General features: G+C 51.6%; 1 protein-coding gene across 1 annotated transcript in view; it reads left to right on the forward strand.

Annotated features, from left to right (window-relative positions):
• The first annotated feature begins 4,670 nt into the window (after window positions 1–4,670).
• Window positions 4,671–18,798, forward strand: part of ANAPC4 (anaphase promoting complex subunit 4) — a 259,145-nt gene continuing 245,017 nt past the window's right edge. The window contains exon 1 of the mRNA XM_085642313.1: window positions 4,671–4,861. Coding sequence (XP_085498439.1) covers window positions 4,751–4,861 — 111 coding nt within the window. The 5' untranslated portion in view covers window positions 4,671–4,750. The remainder of the gene's footprint in view (window positions 4,862–18,798) is intronic.

Genomic DNA, 18,798 nt, shown 5'->3' on the forward strand with positions numbered 1-18,798 from the left:
TCACGAGCTGTCCCACGCAGGCTCTCGCTGTCGGCGGTGTCGGCGACTTGATCGAAGCAAACAAGCCTTGGCAAAAGCAATTGTTGTGGAAAACGAAATAAGCTGATGGTTCTGACCAGCAAGGTCAGAGGGACTGCTCCTTTGGAGGAGAGCAAGGGCCAGTCTGGAGCAACCAGACCAGCGGTGTATTTCTTGAAGTTCGTCGCCAAGATGGCCACTAGCCAGCGGGCCAGCAACCGGTTAGGCGCGTCGAGTGGCAAAATGCAGAAGGGCCCCACGCAGATCGTGGAGATGCTGGAGGGCTCACCTTTGGTGCAGATGCTGCTTGGGTGTTGGGCTTCTCAGATCCCAAAGCACAACTTGGAGGGAGCCTCGGTTGTTGCGCTTGCAGCTTGTCGTGGTCGTTTCAAGATGGCTGGCTCCACGTGTCTCGTTGCCTCCACGGGTCTCCTCTTTTCAGGGACTGTGGATCGGGCGGTGAGAGGTCTGGAGGTCCAGGTCTTGTCAGTCTCTGGGCTCGGGCTCCGGCGGGAGGCGGCGGCAAAGCAGACGTTGATTCGCTGGATGGTGCTTGCGTTAGCAAGGTGGTCACTCCCTGACCACAGGGGAGATTTCCTTCAGTCTTCTGTGCAGAGAATGTCGAAGTTCCCGTCTTCTTCTTAGTTTCAAGTTGATTCCAGGATGTCTGAAGTCTTAGGACACAGCTCCTACCTTTAAGCGGATTCTAGGGGCCGGACTACCTGCTAGGTCCCTCCCTAAGGGTGGGACCAGGAAGGGGGGTGGTTACACCCCCAATCCTTTGTCCAGCTCTCCCCAGGCCCGGGACTGGTGTGCCCCAGGACCGGATTGAACTGGCATATGCACCGAGGCTCCTTGTGAGCCACAGGCATGTCTGGTTTCTTTCAAGCCCTACCTGACCAATACACAAAATCCTGTCTGGGGTGGTGCACGCACCTCCCCTGGCAGGAAACCCTTTGTCCACACCTCCCAAGCTGGAAGGACTCCCAGCAGCAGGAGGGCAGACTTGTGTCTGTGGTGGCAGCATCCATTTTGTGGAGCTGAGGCTATGTCTGATTTTACCCGGGTTTCAGGTACTGTACATGTCGTGTCCCTCTAGAAGGGTGGAATGCTAACCCCGTCGCCAGAATTGGCGAGGGGTTAGTATTCCAATTCGTATGACACCTTACTCGACATGTTTTGATAAAGCCAAACCAAAGATAGCATTTAACCGCGAGGTTCATAATGCACTTAAGAGTATATGGTATGACGATATCTGGAAACAGTAGAAGGAAGTTGTTCCGACCACTGCAGACAGGCTCAGCTCATGCCAGAGCACCATCTCACATGGAACCAAGCACTCTGCCTTCAGGATTGTTAAGGCCTGCCATAGGAGTGACTTATAGGTTAACATGTGTCCCATTTAAGGTTAGGTATAGGTATACTACACCTAAGTAAGAGGTGGTTACACCAACTTACCCCAGCTGAGTGATCAGCCAGTTGTGTCAAATTTGTTAGGCCAGGCCAGGGGTGGCACAATACATGCTTCAGCCCCTGGTAGGCCTTAGATACACCAATGCCCTGGGTACCTAGTGTACACTGGTACAGGGGCTCACAGGGTGATCCACTTCCAATTAGTTATGCACCTAGGGTGCATAGTGTAAATTTAGTAGAGAGAACAGCAGGCTGGGGGTCTGATTGGCAGGCCCACAGCCTCAATATGTCAAAAACCAGTGAAGCAAAAAGCAAAAATTTGAGGTGACCATAGGAAAGCAGACCCTACTCTCCTACACAAAGTGAAAACAGAATCTCACGAAGCAGCAATGTAGAGTATCCAAGATTTAACGCAGGACAGTCTTGAAGAAAGGCAATAAATAAAAAATCACTCTTCACGAAGTAGAAACTTAAAATAAAATATCGAAGAAAATGAATCCAAATAACGGGTTCGATAATTAGATGCTTCCTTACATCCTCGCCAAATTGTTATGAAGGACTCATAACTCAGGAATATATTTTAAAGAAGTTTAATCCATGTAAAAGGAAGCACCACCGGTTACAGGACTTCAGGCTCCGGCTGGCTCCAAACAGCTGCCAGTCTTAATTCCTGAACCGATCACATGTTCTATTCTAGAACATACTGATCGTGCCACGAACCAAGACTTATAAAATAACAAACAAACAAGCTCGTGCATGCAAGCACGAGAAAAACCTCTAGCAGGCAAATGTAACACTAACTGCCCTGTTTTGGTGCTAAAAAGAGGACAAGAAAGAGGAATGCTCATTGGGAGGATGTTAAGATATATTCCTTAACAAACTCTCCTCCCTGCCCCTGGTCTCTCATCAGGCCGTCCGTCTCACCACAATCTGCTTCTCCTCTGCGGCGCTATAGCTCACTCGCTCTTTCCGCAGAACTCTATATATCTCTTAGACAGTCAAGGCTCCCTTCCTGTTTCCTTCAAAACTGGGCAGGTCACCCCTCTGCTTAAAAAACCCACAGCTGATGCGAACGACCCTAACAACTACCGTCCCATCACTAACCTACCCTTTCTTGCGAAAATCACAGAAAAATGTGTAGCGAAACAACTCTTTCGCCATATCAAGGACAATGATCTTCTGGACAACTTCCAGTCCGGCTTCATTCAAAACTGCAGCACTGAAACAGCCCTGCTGCTAGTGATTGATGACGCACTGTGGATACTCGATTCAGGGGAGTCTTGTCTTCTAATTCTTCTTGACCTTTCTGCAGCCTTTGACACTGTCAATCACAATACTCTCCTTAACACTCTGCAACAGAGAATGGGCATGGAGGGCACTGTGCTCAAATGGTTTGCCTCCTTCCTCTCTGATAGATCCCAAATGATCAAAATAGCGAACAGTCTTTCATCTCCTTTAGCGGTCGGTCAAGGTGTCCCTCAAGGCTCTATACTTGCACCCACACTGTTCAATCTCTATTTAGAACCGTTGGGAAATCTCCTGAGTAAATCCGGGATCCACTATCATCTATATGCGGACGACACTCAAATCTACCTCAAGGTGGCCTCCACTCACGATCTCTCCCTCCTAAGCTCTACTCTCGACTCCATTCAAAACTGGATGTTAACTCATCAACTGGTCCTGAATCCCTCCAAAACTGAATTCCTCCACCTCTCCTCCTCACTCTCTCCTCCCCCAGTGCAATCATGGATGGATCAGATTAATCTACTGAACAATAAACCCATCATTGTCGAGAACGCAAAATCCCTTGGCGTCATACTCGACAAAAAACTCAATCTACTCTCCCACATCGACTCCATTGCAAAGTCTGCTCGATACCAACTGCGCCTTCTTTGGGGGATTCGTCGCTTCTTCCCGGAGCACGACCTTAAAACCATGGTCCAATCGCTGGTTCTCTCCAGATTGGACTACTGCAATTCTCTTCTTACTGGCCTCCCCAAATCCCACCTGTCCCCCCTGAAGTCTGTTCTCCATTCAGCAGCTCGCTTCATATATGGGGCCAAAAGAAGCAACCACATCACACCCATTTTATCCACCCTCCGTTGGCTTCCCATAGAGGCAAGATCTATCTACAAGACTGCCTGTATCACCCACAAAGCCTTGCACTCATCCTCCCCTCGCTACCTGGCGGATAAACTGAAACTCTCTGGTGGCTCCAGACCATCACGGAATGCAGAAAATGTATTGCTTGAACCTCCCACTTTCAAGAAGGAAAGATCGATGGCCCAATCCTTTTCAGGCAACGCGGTGAAAATTTGGAACTCACTTCCGCCTCAGCTCCGGACCACCACCTCTTCCCAGGCCTTCAAAACTGACCTCAAATCTCTCCTCCTCCAAAGACACTTCCAAATTTAATTCACGCCCTATATTTTCTGAAGGAAGTCCTTCCATTATAGGAAATTCTGTTCTCCATGCCTATAGAAGTGCCTTCTCAGTGTGTTTTGTGTTTTGAGTGTCTGCCATATATTGCAGTATTATACTTTTACTTGTATTTTGATCGCTTTTGTAACTTGCACACATGTCACTTTCTCCTTTTGTAACGTATCGTATGCTACCTCTTGTATTTTGTTTGCTTTTGATACATGCACTATGGCCACCACTGCCTCATGTAACGTAACTTTTGTTTTAGTGTTCTGAGTGTCGGCCATTTATTGCAATTATTTATTTATTTATTTTTTCTCTTTTTACCTCTACGTGTACTTTGTATGCTCTTGTAACCTGCACACGGCACTTTTTCCGTTTGTAACGTATCGTTTGCTACCTCTTGTATTTTATTTGCCCTTGATACTTGCACAATTGTCACTATTGCCTCATGTAACGTGCCATTTGATTTTGTAACATGCTCACTTGTATTTTTGCTCCGTATGTATCATTACTGCTGCTATTGTGAAGCGCTCTGACACCTTCGGGTAAAGTCCGCGCTATCTATAAAACGCACTAAATAAATAAATAAATAAATAAACAGAACTGCGTATCTTCGTAGCTTTCCAACACTCAGTCATCCTCAGGCTAACCAGGCATCAACAAACCCCATCCTCCAGTGCTTTCTTTACTTGGCTGTTTGGGTTCCTCGACCCGCCCCTTTACACTCTGCGCCAATAATAAACCAAGGAAAGAAGCTGTCACTTGAAGGGGCGGGACTGGGCCTCCGCGCACATGTGCTCGCTATGCTAGTGGTACGTTTTCGTCATGTGACGTAAGCGTCACGGCGACGCTGCTTCCCGTGCCGGAAAGTTGTTGCTAGCTTTGCGGTGCAATCATGCCTGCTTCATTTCGGCAGGTCGGAGAGAAGCAACTTCTTCATGAGATCGTCTTTATGGCTTGGTCCCCCAAGCGGGATCTCATCGCTCTGGCCAATAAAGTTGGCGAGGTAAGAGACAACTGTCATTTGCTTGGGAGGAGGGAAAAGCGGCACTGTCTGCTCTCATGCAGTTGATCTGCTATGCCATCTCGAGGATGCTGAATGTTAAGTATACTGGTGGCCCTCAGCCTTTTGAATCGATGCAGCAGTGACGCATGGAGTGAACAGCGACTACTGCACAGGCATTTTAACCTAGAGCACTGTTACTTAGGCTGTGGCTGGACTGCTCCAAATAATAGTTACATACTAGGTGGATGCAGTGCTTGAAATGGAAAAATATAAGTGCAGGTACTCCGTGCCAGAGTACCTGCTTGTTTCTGAGAGGTGCCGGTATTCCTCAATTATAAGTATAGCATTTCTCTTGATAAGTGCCGGTACTCTCCCTCTCAAAATAAAAAAGTGCTGGTACTCCATATCGGCCAGCACCGGCCCATCTAAAGAACTAGGTGGATGTGTGGAAAACCAAAGAACTAATACAAACGCTAATAATTTGTATATGGCTCCAAACTTTTAATTTTCTCCAATTTATCAACCAAGTAGCCATGTTTCATTTTGAAAAAGCACTGTGTTGATTTAAGTCTGCAGTCCTGCATAAGATTGTCTCTTCGGACCTTATCAGCAGGGCCTCAAAGTTTGTGTTATGTGAAGGTAGTATAAGGTCTGACTACAAATGGCATAACAGACAGAAGGGACTAGCTGTGCCTATCAGCGTGAGGGAGAATAATGAGTAAATGTCACCTGAAATCCCACAAGACGCCGTAGAATGTCCGGCAGCCACAAGCTGTGCCAGTCGATGCCAAAAACGGTGCAGGGAGGTAGAGCTTGCCAATTCAGTGTCACGCCGAAATGATGAAGTGTACTATGACAACCACCAGCTGTTACTGTCAGCGCGACTTCACCCGAAGAGCAGCATTTGACAACCACAAGCTGTTCTGGTAAGTGCAACTTCACCACATGAGCAGCGGCAAGCAAGTAGAGGTAGGGCAGGATCCCGGTGCAGCACTTGCTGACGGGGATTGGGCCTCAAGGTTGGCGTTCCAGTCAAAGACGATGAGGCACCCTCCTCCCTGTTAGCCTCGTCCGGCTGTGCAGGGATACACTTGAAGTGATTGAGGAGATGCCCAATCCGCATGTGTCTATGTGGGAGCAGGCGTAGAGAAGAGACGGCTCCTCCACTGTGGTATCTGGTTCTCAGTGCTATGCATCTTTCCTGATCCTCTGCCTTGCTGCTCAGCCAGAGTGGATGTGCTCTGGAATGCTGGTGCATGGTGAGGTAATGGAATGTTCGGGATGCCTGGTGGATGAGTGTCAGTTGGGAGTTTGGGCTGAGCAGCAAGGGAGCTGCTTCTGGTGGGGCTTCATAATATATACTTATCTACATCTAGAACCTCATCAATAAACCTTTATCATCTATCTACACCTCGGCTACTGGACTTATTTACCCTTATTACATTTGGCGACGAGGATGGGATCCAAACACTAACCTCAAACAGAGAAGAAGATCCCCTTACGTAAAACTTGCAAGCAAAAATACTGTAATGTAAAATATAAAACAGGAAGCATGTAGGTGACAAGTCCACACAAAGTAACATTCAAAAGTGGCAAGTCACATTGCCAAAGGCTATCATAATGGATAAATCAACAAAGAAAATTCCCATAGCAGTAAAAACAACATTAGCATGCAGTAGGTGACGAATCCACGCACAAATGTTTGCGCAAATGGTGGAAAGTCACATAATGGCTAAACATTATGAAAATAAGAAAGTAGATTGACCAGTAAAAGTGAAAAGAGGCAGGATGTGAAATATCAAAAATAAATTAAGGAAAGCTCTGTGAAAGATGCATGGAAAATCAAACAGTACAGTAAAGCATTGTACAGTAAATAGTAAAGCATAGGACATTAGCAACAAAACAGTTGTAAAGAGATGATACTTCTCTCCGGTGAGCGACTCCTCACCCGAAGTCTGTCTCAACTCCAGTAACCATCCGATGAAGTCCCATGTACTTTAGGATGTTAAGCAGAGTCAGATCAAGAAGAGTGCAGTACTTTTGTAGTAGAAAACAGCTAAGCGTTCCGGCAGAGAGACTATATCCACGTTCTCAGCTTTAAGTATTCAAATAACTTTAATGCTTGGATGATGGAGAACATTTCAGCAGTGAGTCATTGATGTTCCCAAAAGATTGTAACGTCATTCCCAGCAAATCCGTTGTTAGCGTGCAAGGTAATATTGAAATTGAATTCAATTTCATGTTTTTAGCAATAGAGAATTCTTGAGTTATAAATTCCCCAGGGACACAGGGGTAAACGGGCAATTGAAAAATCAGCTGTACAGAAGGATAAACGACAGAAAACATTATGGCTCCAGTGCAGTACTCCGGTGCAAACTCAAGATGGCGGCACGCAGCACGACAGAGAGCAGGATGTCTCTCGGCACGTCCGTGCATGTAGATAACGGTGAGTAGTCTTTACAAGTGCAGAGGCAATGACGTAAAGCATTGCAGCATATTAAGACTGTAGGGGCTGCTGCGCGCGTACAGTAACAGGTGAGGTTGCTCGCACAAGTTTGTACACTTGAAAAGGGCCCGCGCACTGCTAACGGCCTACACCTCCTGACTAAACTCAACATTTCAAACAAACACGGACCAAAAACACCTCACCCTTGTCACTGCGACAGCTCCATGCTCCAATTGCACATAAGACACACGGCCTCAGTCCACACCAACAGAAAGGTAATTGCCGATCCTGTAGTAAACACTCCCGCCAATTCACGAAGAGCTTGCATGACCACTTCTGTAGTACACGGGCAGTCTCTGTAGACGAAGCAAGCACTGTCAGTCACTGTTTATAAAATACTTTACATACTGCTTGTCTCCGGTTGCTATATAGTAGTGGCAGGTCACGCTGGCTCAAAGGAAATCGAAGGCTGAAGGCATGAAGCAAGGCAGATCAGACAGAAAATAGGTCTTTACTGATATGAAGGTCTTTAAGTAAAGCAGCACAGGACAGTGTCACTGCAACGACCCGGTCAGCAGAATACAGCAGTGACTGGCACATTTGGGAAGAGGGCGACCAATGAAGTGGTTACTGGTGGGGCTTAGGGGTGCCAGTATGCGTTTGTATCGGTAGCTTGTAGTTTAAGAGAATCCTTACCTTGAAGTTACTTCAGGCTTCAAGTTTCAGTAGTTCATCAAGTTGCACTTGTAGATTCTTTCCAGATCGTTGCCAAATGTAATAAGGGTAAATAAGTCCAGTAGCCGAGGTGTAGATAGATGATGAAGGTTTATTGATGACGTTCTAGATGTAGATAAGTAGATATAATGAACACTTTTGCATATTACTATGTGTGGACTTGTCACCTACATGCTCCTTGTTTTATATTTTACATTACGGTATTTTTGCTTGCAAGTTTTATGTAAGGGGATCCTTTTCTCTGTTTGAAGTTAGTGTTTAGATAGCCTTTGGCTATGTGACTTAGCACCTGTGCAATTTATTGGGTGTATATTAGTCACCTATACATTTCCTGCATGTTTATTAACTTTACAGTTCGTTTCTTACAAGTTTACATTTGTGGGAATTTTCCTCTGGTTGAGGTATGCGATGCGATAGCCTTGTGGCTATGTGACTTTTGCGCATTTTGCTTTGTGCGTTTGTTTGTCACCTATGTTTTTGTTCATTATATTCTACTTTACAGTATTTTGTTTGCATGGTCTCAGAATGTGGGATCCTTTGCTATGATTTTCTACGAATTTTTGTCTGAGTCTATTCTACCTTTGCTCAAAGGTTTTGTGCGTGAATAGTCTGGCATTTAGGTTTTCTTCTTAAATGTATTCTTGAATGTACTCCTAGCGGGGGTAGATTTCTCCCTTCTTAGTGTGTGTTGAGATTCCTTTCTGGTTTCTCTTGTTGGGAGTACTTTTTGTGTTCTTAGTTGTTGCGTTTTTACTTTTCATTGTTTGGCGTTCGTTGTTTATATTTTCCATGCTAGTCTGGCCAACTGGTTTGTTCTGTTGTGACTCTGAACGTCTTGTCCTGTGAGCGACCCTTGACCTTGTTAGGTAGGTCGCTCTCCCTCCTCACAGCACCGCCTGTGCGTCCTGTCCAAGACCCAGCTGCCGCTGCTGAGGTAAGTTCTGTGCCCCCGTGATCTGTGCCCTGTTTTCCTTCTGTGCCCCCGTGATCTGTGCCCTCTGTTTCTTTATGTGCCCCCGTGATCTGTGCCCTCTTGTTTCTTTCTGTTCCCCAGTGATCTGTGCCCCGTTTTTCCTTCTGTGCCCCCGTGATCCCCGTTTTTCCTTCTCTGCCCCCGTGATCTGTGCCCTCTGGTTCTTTCTGTGCCCCTGTGATCTGTGACCCGTTTTTCCTTATGTGCCCCCATGATCTGTGCCCCGTTTTTCCTTCTGTGCCCCCGTGAGCCCCGTTTTTCCTTCTGTGCCCCGTGATCTGTGCCCTCTGGTTCTTTCTGTGCCCCCGTGATCTGTGCCCCGTTTTTCCTTCTGTGCCCCTATGATCTGTGCCCTCTGGCTCTTTCTGTGCCCCGTTTTTCCTTCTGTGCCCCCACGATTCTGTGCCCTTGCCCCCGTGCCGTTCACCGCTCCCGTTCCCGCCGCTGCATCCCCTGCGGCCCGCCCCCCTCACTGTCCATTCTTTGCCCTACCTCCCGCCTCCCAGCTGCTCCTCCCTCCCCATATATGGCGGCTGCTGCGCGGCCGCTGGCGCGCCTAAGGCAAGCCCGTCTGCGCCTGGACCGCGCCCAGCGCCAGGACCCTGGCCCCCACAAACGCCATGACGCCCGCCTCTGCTACGACTCCAGCACCCTCCACGCACTCAAAGCCAGACGATCACGCACCTGCTGCCTGGCAGCCCCGAAGCGCACCCAAGGCCCCTTCTCGTGCCGGAACTGCAGCTTCACCAGCATCCGACCCGCCAACCCACCTACCAAAGAACCCAACCACTTCAGATGCATCCTTCTCAACACCCGCTCCACACGCAAACACGCCTTGGAACTCTGGGACCACCTCGACTCCAACACCCCAGACGTCGCCTTCCTGACGGAGACCAGGACCCGACATCGCCATAGCCATCCCGGATGGCTATAAAATCACCCGCAGGAACCGCACCAATGGAGTAGGAGGAGGAATCGCCATCGTCCACAAGAACTCGCTCAAAGTCTCAACCAACACCGACAACACCCTCGGCACCGCCGAACACCTGCACTTCCAGATCCATACCGATCCCAACACCACCCTCAGAGGAACCCTCATCTACAGACCCCCCAGACCACGAGCACAGTTCAGCGACTCCATCACCGACCTCGTCAGCACACAAGCCCTCGCCTCCACGGACTACATCCTCCTCGGGGACCTGAACTTCCACCTTGAGAACAACACCACCACCAACTCCTCCACCCTGATTGCCAACCTCTGACTCAGACAACTTGTCACTACACCCACCCACTCCGCCGGCCACACGCTTGACCCCATCTTCTCCGCAAGCTCCCACGTCTCCTTCAACCACACCACCGAGCTCCACTGGACCGATCACCTCTGCATCCACTTCACCTTCCGGAAACCCACCACACACCACCGCACCCAACAGATGACGCGCTGCTGCTGGAGCAAAGTCCCGAAGACAAGCTTTCCACCTCCACCTCCCTCGCCCGGAACCCACCCACAGATCCGACCGACACCGCCGCTCGCAACCTCAAACAGTGGATCAACGACTGCGCCAACACCCTCGCCCCCCTCAAGAAGCCCTCCAACACCCACACTAGCAAGAAAGCCAGCTGGTTCACCGAAGACCTTCAAGCGAACCTGCCGAAAATTCGAAAAACATGGATCCGTGAACGAACACCGGAAAGCTACACCTCCCACAAGAACGTCACCCGCAGACACCACCACCTCATCAGATCTACCCAAAGGACCTCCTTCAAAGACCGCCTAGACAACAACGCACACAACAGCAAAGATCTCTTCAACATCGTGAAGGAACTCTCCAACCCCAGCTCCAACACCAATGACATCCCACCTTCACAAGACCTGTGCGACTCGCTGGCCACCTTCTTCCATCGCAAGATCGCAGACATCCACGATGCTTCAACACCGTCACCACTCTGGCAACCACTGAGACCCCCGCTCCCACGACCACCACTCGCACCAACCGCCTGATCTCCTGGACCAACATCAACGACGACGACCTCCTCAAGATCATGAACACCGTCTACTCCGGATCCCCGAAAGACCCCTGCCCACACCACATCTTCAACAAATCCAGCAGCACCATCGCACCCCATCTCCGGAAAACCATCAACATCTCCTTCGAGACAGCGACCTTCCCGGAGAGCTGGAAGCACGCAGAGATCAACACCTTTCTCAAAAAACCCAAGGTGGACCTCAAGAACTTCCGACCCATCTCCCTGCTCCCATTCCCGGCGAAGATCTTTGAAAAGGCCGTCAACAAACAACTGACCAGCTTCCTCGAGGAGAACAGCATCCTGGACCCATCCCAGTCTGGGTTCCGCATCAACCACAGCACTGAAACTGCCCTCATCACTGCCACCGATGACATGAGGTCCCTGCTAGACAATGGAGAAACCGCGACCCTCATCCTCCTGGACCTGTCAGCCGCCTTCGACATGGTATGCCACCGCACACTTCCAACACGCCTCTACGATGCCGGAATCCAAGAGAAAGTCCTGGAGTGGACCTCCTCCTTCCTCTCCGGCAGAACACAGAGCGTCCGCCTCCCCCACCCTTCCGCACCGAAGCCACAGAGATCATCTGCGGCGTACCCCAAGGCTCATCCCTCAGCCCAACGCTGTTCAACATCTACATGGCACCACTCGCCCACATCGCACGACGGCACAACCTCAACATTATCTCCTATGCCGACGACACCCAGCTGATCCTCTCCCTCACCAAGGACCCCCCACACCGCCAAGCCAACCTCCACGAAGGAATGAAGGCTGTCGCCGACTGGATGAGGAACAGCTGACTAAAGCTGAACTCGGACAAGACGGAGGTCCTCATCCTCGGATCCACCCCCTCGGTCTGGGACGACTCCTGGTGGCCGACTGCACTAGGAACACCCACAACACCCACCAACCACGCACGCAACCTAGGGGTCATCCTCGACTCTACCCTCTCCATGACGAAGCAGGTCAACGCCGTCTCCTCCTCCTGCTTCAACACCCTCCGCATGCTTCGCAGGATCTTCAAGTGGCTCCCCACCGAAACAAGAAGGACGGTCACCCAGGCCCTCGTTTGCAGTAGACTGGACTACGGAAACGCACTATACGCAGGAGCCCCGGCCAAACTCCTGAAATGGCTTCAACGCATCCAGAACGCCTCCGCACGCCTGATCCTCGACTTCCCTCGCCGCAGCCACATCACACCCCACCTGAGACCTATACTGGCTCCCTTTCAACAAGAGGATAACCTTCAAACTCCTCACCCACGCACACAAGGCACTCCACAACACCGGACAAACGTACCTCAACAGCCGACTCAACCTCTACACTCCACCCGCCAGCTCCACGCCGCAGACCTCGCCACCGTCCCCCGCATCCGAAGAGTGACCGCCGGTGGCAGATCATTCTCCCACCTCGCCGCCAAGACATGGAACACCCTCTCCATCCGCCTGCGGCAGACCTTCAGAAGACTTCTCAAGACCTGGCTCTTCGAACAGTAGCAGCTCCTCCCCTACTCCCCCCCCCCCCCCCCCACCAGCGCCTTGAGAGCCTCGCGGGTATGTAGTGCGGTTTACAAATGCCATGATTGATTGATTGATTGATTCTTTACATGCTTGTGTTATTGCTGCGCGTTGGTGAGAAACATGCTTTATTCTCACATTTTCTTCCTCATTTATGTGTTTTCTGTATGCTAAATTTGATCTTTTATTGAAACCATTGTTTGGTATCTGACATCCTCTCTTTAATATTACAATTTTCCATTTTGCTCCGAAAAAGGGGAAGATGTGTGTGTTATCATTCTTTGTAATGTCTTCTCCTTCCATATTGTGATATTGTGATGTTTCATTTAATTTCATTTTATGGATTTATTGCATGTCTTTACATGAAATGCTTTGTGTTCTTGCTTTGAAAGTTTACGTTGCGTTGTTTGCAACATGTACACATTTATGTTTCTTATGCTATGGACATGCTTACTTCTTGTATTCATTTGGTTGCTGTTATATAAGGGGAAAGATGTGTGGTATCTGGTTCTCCGTGCTATGCATCTTTCCTGATCCTCTGCCTTGCTGCACTGCCAGAGTGGATGTGCTGTGGAATGCTGATGCATGGTGAGGTAATGGAATGTTGTGGATGCCTGGTGGATGAGTGTCAGTTGGGAGTATGGGCTGAGCAGCAAGGGAGCTGCTCCTGGTGGGGCTTCATTAGATCTACAGCTAGAAGTTCATACATCAATAAACCTTCATCATCTATCTACACCTCGGCTACTGGACTTATTTACCCTTATTACATCCACTCAGAAGACTACCAAGTGGTGGCAGGACAAGCAACCACGGAATTGGCACAAGGCCCCCTTAGACACCGGTCACCCCACGCACCGCGCACACTCCTCGTGAGTGAGCCCAGGCTGCCCCCGATCCCGCTGAGTGCCGCCGCTGCCCGTAGCTGTGCTCCTGATCGTTTGTATTTTTGTCACTGCCTCTGTTGCTTGTTTTTCGTTTTTGCCTCTGTTGCGTGTCTAGTATTTAGCACTGTAGAGTTTTCTTTGTATTTTGCCTTTGCCTCTCGTCGTTGCCTCTGTTTCAGCGTATTTGTGCCCCCTGCTGTGTTCCTGCCCGCTCCCCGCCGCTGCTCCCCTGCGGCCCGCCCCTTTCTTTTCTGTATCCCTCCCATTGGCCGCCCCGCTCCCGCCTCCCAGCTGCTCCTCCCTCCCACTTTGCCATTTATGTCGGAGTGCACGCGTACGCGCAGCGGTCACGCGCAGCGGGCGTGCCGATTGTGCGCCAAAGGCAAGCCCGTCCGTGCCTGGACCGCGTCCAGCGCCAGGACCCCTGGCCCCCGAGGATGCCAGCCCACACGACGGACTTACGACTCCACCACTCTCTATGCACTCAACGCCGGCCGAAACCCCGCCTGCTACCGAGACGCACCCACGGACCCTTCACCTGCCAAGCCTGCAAGTTCTCCTTCATCCGGACCTGCACCGCTCCCGCCAAACCGAGCCCCAGCAACCACCGCCTGAAGTGCATCCTGCTCAACAACCGATCCGTCCACAGGCACGCCATCGAACTCTGGAACCTGCTCGACACTACAGCACCAGACGTCGCCTTCCTCACGGAAACCTGGATGAACGCCTCCTCAGCGCCCAACATCGCCATTGCCATACCGGACGGATACAAGATCACCCGGAGGGACCGCGTCAACCAGACTGGAGGAGGCATCGCCATCGTACACAAGAACACCATCTGCATCTCGACCAACTCCGACGACACCTTCACCGCCGCCGAACACCTCCACTTCCAGATACACACCGACCCCAAGACGACCCTCAGAGGCACTCTCATCTACAGACCCCCGGGACCTCGCACACAATTCAGCGAAGACATCGCTGACTTCATCAGCCCGCACGCCCTCTCCTCCGCCGACTACATCCTCCTAGGGGACCTCAACTTCCACCTGGAGAACAACAATGACAACAATACCACCACCCTGCTGGACAACCTCGCCAACCTCGGACTCAAGCAACTGGTGAACACCCCGACCCACTACGCCGGCCACACGCTTGACCCCGTCTTCTCTTCCAGCAAGCACATCTCCTTCAGCCACTCCACCGGACTTCATTGGACTGACCACAGCTGCGTCCACTTCAGCTTCAGAAGAACCACGACTTACCACCACCCGCAACATGTCCCTCGCCGGAGCTGGAACAATATCACCGCCGAACAGCTCACCGCCTCCCTCAACCAGAACCCTCCCACCAGCACAACGGACCCCAACAAAGCAGCCAGCAACCTCACACAGTGGCTGACCGCCTGCGCCGATGACCTCGCGCCACTGAAGAACCCTCCCAGCAGACCCGGCAGCAAGAAAACCCCCTGGTTCACCGACGAACTCAAGGACTCCAAGAAGAACTGCCGCACCCTCGAGAAAGCCTGGCGCCACGACCAGACCACAGACAACAGGACCGCCCTCAAGCACGCCACCCACAAGCACCACCAGCTGATCCGTGCCACCAAGAAGACAGCACTCAAAGAACGACTGGACAACAACGCCCACGACAGCAAGGAACTCTTCAGCATCGTCAAAGAGTTCTCCAAACCCAGCGCCGGAAACAACGACATCACCCCCTCGCAAGACCTCTGCGACTCACTCGCCTCCTTCTTCCACCGCAAGATCACCGACAGCTTCGGCGCACAGACCACGCACACAACCACCGAACCAACGCCCGCCACCACCACCCTCTGCAACTGGACCCCGGTCAGCACCGAAGACACCACCCGCACGATGAACACCATCCACTCCGGATCCCCTACCGACCCCTGCCCCCACCACGTCTTCAACAAGGCCGACGCCATCATCGCACCCCATCTCCGGGACATCATCAACGCCTCCTTCCACACCCCCACCTTCCCGGAGAGCTGGAAGCACGCCGAGCTCAGCGCCCTCCTGAAGAAACCAACAGCGGACCCCACCGACCTCAAGAACTTCCGCCCCATCTCGCTCCTCCCTTTTCCTGCCAAAGTCATCGAGAAGACCATCAACAGACAGCTCGCCGCCTTCCTCGAGACGAACGGATCCCTCGACCCCTCACAGTCCGGCTTCCGAGCCAACCACAGCACCGAGACCGCCCTGATCGCAGCCACCGATGACATCAGATCCCTGCTCAACAACGGGGAAACAGCGGCAATCATCCTCCTGGACCTCTCCGCAGCGTTCGACACCGTCTGCCACCGCACCCTAGTTCAGCTCCTCAGCAACATCGGAATCCAAGGGAAGGCACTGGAGTGGATCATCTCGTTCCTTGCCGGAAGAACCCAGAGAGTCCGCCTCCCCCCCGTTCAGATCCGAAGCCACCGAAGTCATCTGCGGCGTACCACAAGGATCATCACTCAGCCCAACCCTCTTCAACGTCTACATGAGCCCCCTCGCTGCCATCGCACGCCAACACAACCTCAACATCATCTCCTACGCCGACGATACACAGCTGATCCTCTCCCTCACCAACGACCCCGACACCGCCAGAGCCAGTCTACACGAGGGGATGAAAGACGTCGCCGAGTGGATGAAGAACAGCCGCCTGAAACTGAACTCAGACAAGACAGAAGTCCTCATCCTGGGATCATCGCCCTCCGCCTGGGACGATTCCTGGTGGCCCCCTGCCCTGGGCACCACTCCCAAACCAACGGACCACGCACGCAACCTCGGCTTCATCCTGGACTCCTCCCTCTCGATGACCAGACAAGTCAACGCCGTCTCCTCTTCATGCTTCAACACCCTGCGCATGCTCCGCAAGATCTTCCGATGGATCCCTACCGAAACCAGGAAGACCGTCACCAGCCGACTGGACTACGGGAACACCCTCTACGCCGGAACCACAGCCAAACTTCAAAAAAGACTCCAACGCATCCAGAACGCCTCCGCACGACTCATCCTGGACATCCCACGACACAACCACATCTCCGGCCACCTGAAAGACCTGCACTGGCTCCCCGTCAGCAAGAGAATCACGTTCAGGCTCCTCACCCACGCACACAAGGCTCTCCACGACCTGGGCCCAAAGTACCTCAACGACCGCCTGACCTTCTACACGCCCACCCGCCAACTACGATCGACCAGCCACGCCCTCGCCTCCGTACCACGCATCCGCCGAGCCACCGCCGGAGGAAGATCCTTCTCCTACCTGGCAGCCAAGACTTGGAACTCCCTCCCCATCCACTCTGCTGTAGAAACTAGAGGGATTTACCATTTTTGTTTTGCCTTGGGAGGTGGGGAAGAGCTTCCCCAACCTCCCGAGGTCTGTTAGGGGTTTTCATTGTAATGACGATCGCGCGCATTGGCGCGCTGTCATCATTACAATGAAACGAAACTGAAACTTTGTTTCACAGTTTCGGTGCTTGTGGGGCTATCTCAGCCCCCAACACCGAAACACATCTCCCCTTTCCAATGGTACCCTTCCCTGGTGGATCCCTGCTTGGGATCACCCCAGGAGGGCGATCCCCAAGCAGTGATCCCCCCCACTAGCACCAGGGAGTGTGGAGCGGCCCCCTGGGCAAGGGGCCTTTGCGCCCCCCCCAATAGATTTTGGCCAGGGGCAGTAGCCCCCAAACTGCTCCCCGGGGAGGCAGAAAGCACCCTAGACGCCAGGGATTATTTTTTTAAAGGCCGGGGGTGGGGGCTGCACAGAATGTGCATCCCATTGGCTCCACCCTACCCCCGCAAAGAAGGCAAAAGACTTTCTACTCCCTCAGGAGGCAGATGGGAGCAATAGCCCCTGATCTGGTCCCCCGGGGGGGGCAGAAAGCCCACTAGGCACCAGGGAATTTTTTTTTTTATTATTTTTTTTTTTTTATTATACGTGGGGGTTACCCAGAATGGGCATGCCAATGCCCCTACCCCCAAAAAATGGTACAGTTTTTCCTCTCCCCCTCCCCCCTGGGAGGCAGATGGAGCAATAGCCCCTTATCTGCCCCGCTGGGGGGCAGAAAGCCCACAGGGATTTTTCTTTTTCCAAAGTTCGGTGTGGGGCTTCCCAGAATGGGCATGCCAATGCCACCCCCAAATAAAATGCCACTGTCTTTCTGCCCCCCGCCCAGGAAGCAGATGGGGGAAGTAGCCCCTGAAAACCCACAAGGCACCATTTCTTTTATATATATGTATATATGTAGGGGTGGGGCTGCCCAGAACGGACATGCTAATGCCCCCACCCCAATATAAAATAGCCACAATCTTTCTGCCCCCTTAGGTGCATATCCGGGCAACCCTCTCCCCCGGTTACCCCCCTCCCCAGGGCAGCAGAAAGCCCACTAGGCACGGACTTGTTTTTAGAAATGTGCCTACCTGTGGATTTTGGGCCCTAGCGCAGCTGGCACATAGGGAAACCTAGCAAACCTGTACATTTTTTAAAACTAGAACAGGGGTGGGAGCACACCACTTCACCTCCCAGCAAGGTTCGCCCCTGGCATTGTGGTAAATGCAGTTTCAGTTACTTGCTTGCTTCAAGAGTGTTCGTGTGGTTCGCCACAGTTGGCGCATATAGTGCTGTACTCTAGGCATGTGTTTCTGGTTCTTTTTCAAATTCTGCTGCAAGTTCCTCCGCTAGGCCTCAGGAGTGCACCTGCACCGGATGGAGACATTGGAGGCTTAATAGCAAAGGCTTATGTTGCCTCCATACTCCGCATATGCTCGAAGGGTAGCGGTGGTGATTCGCAGAGGGACACCAGGGCACACTGACACGGTTCTGTGCGACAGGGAAGGTAGGTACGTGATTGTACAGTGGATGCTTCATGGATAGACTGTTATAGTGATGTGTGTGTGCATGGACCAAACCCTGACGTCCCAGACTTCTCCTCTGCACTATGGAGGCCTCAGAGCCATAATATTGGGGGGCTTTAATGTTGCTTTACTTGCGACACAGGTTAGATCCAGACATACAAGAAGGCTGCATCCTCAAGCTGCACTCCAGGTACACAGTATTATTTCTGACAGTGACCTGGTGGACGTGTGGAGACTTAGACATAGGGATGAGACTGAGGGCACCTGTATCGCCCTTTCACATAACGCCTGGTCTTGCATTGATTATTGGTTAGTTACTAGAGATATCTGCTCAGAAAACGTGAGAGTGGAACATCTTCCTAAAACGATATCGGACAACACCCTGATATTGCTGGAGCTGACTGGTGGAGGAGAGTAGACGTGAGCGTTCGCTTGGAGACTCCTGCTATGCGCATTGCAGGACTATATGTTTTGCGAAGAAATTTGAGT

The sequence above is a fragment of the Triturus cristatus genome, chromosome 2_2 (assembly GCF_964204655.1).
Source record: "Triturus cristatus chromosome 2_2, aTriCri1.1, whole genome shotgun sequence".
Taxonomy (NCBI): domain Eukaryota; kingdom Metazoa; phylum Chordata; class Amphibia; order Caudata; family Salamandridae; genus Triturus; species Triturus cristatus.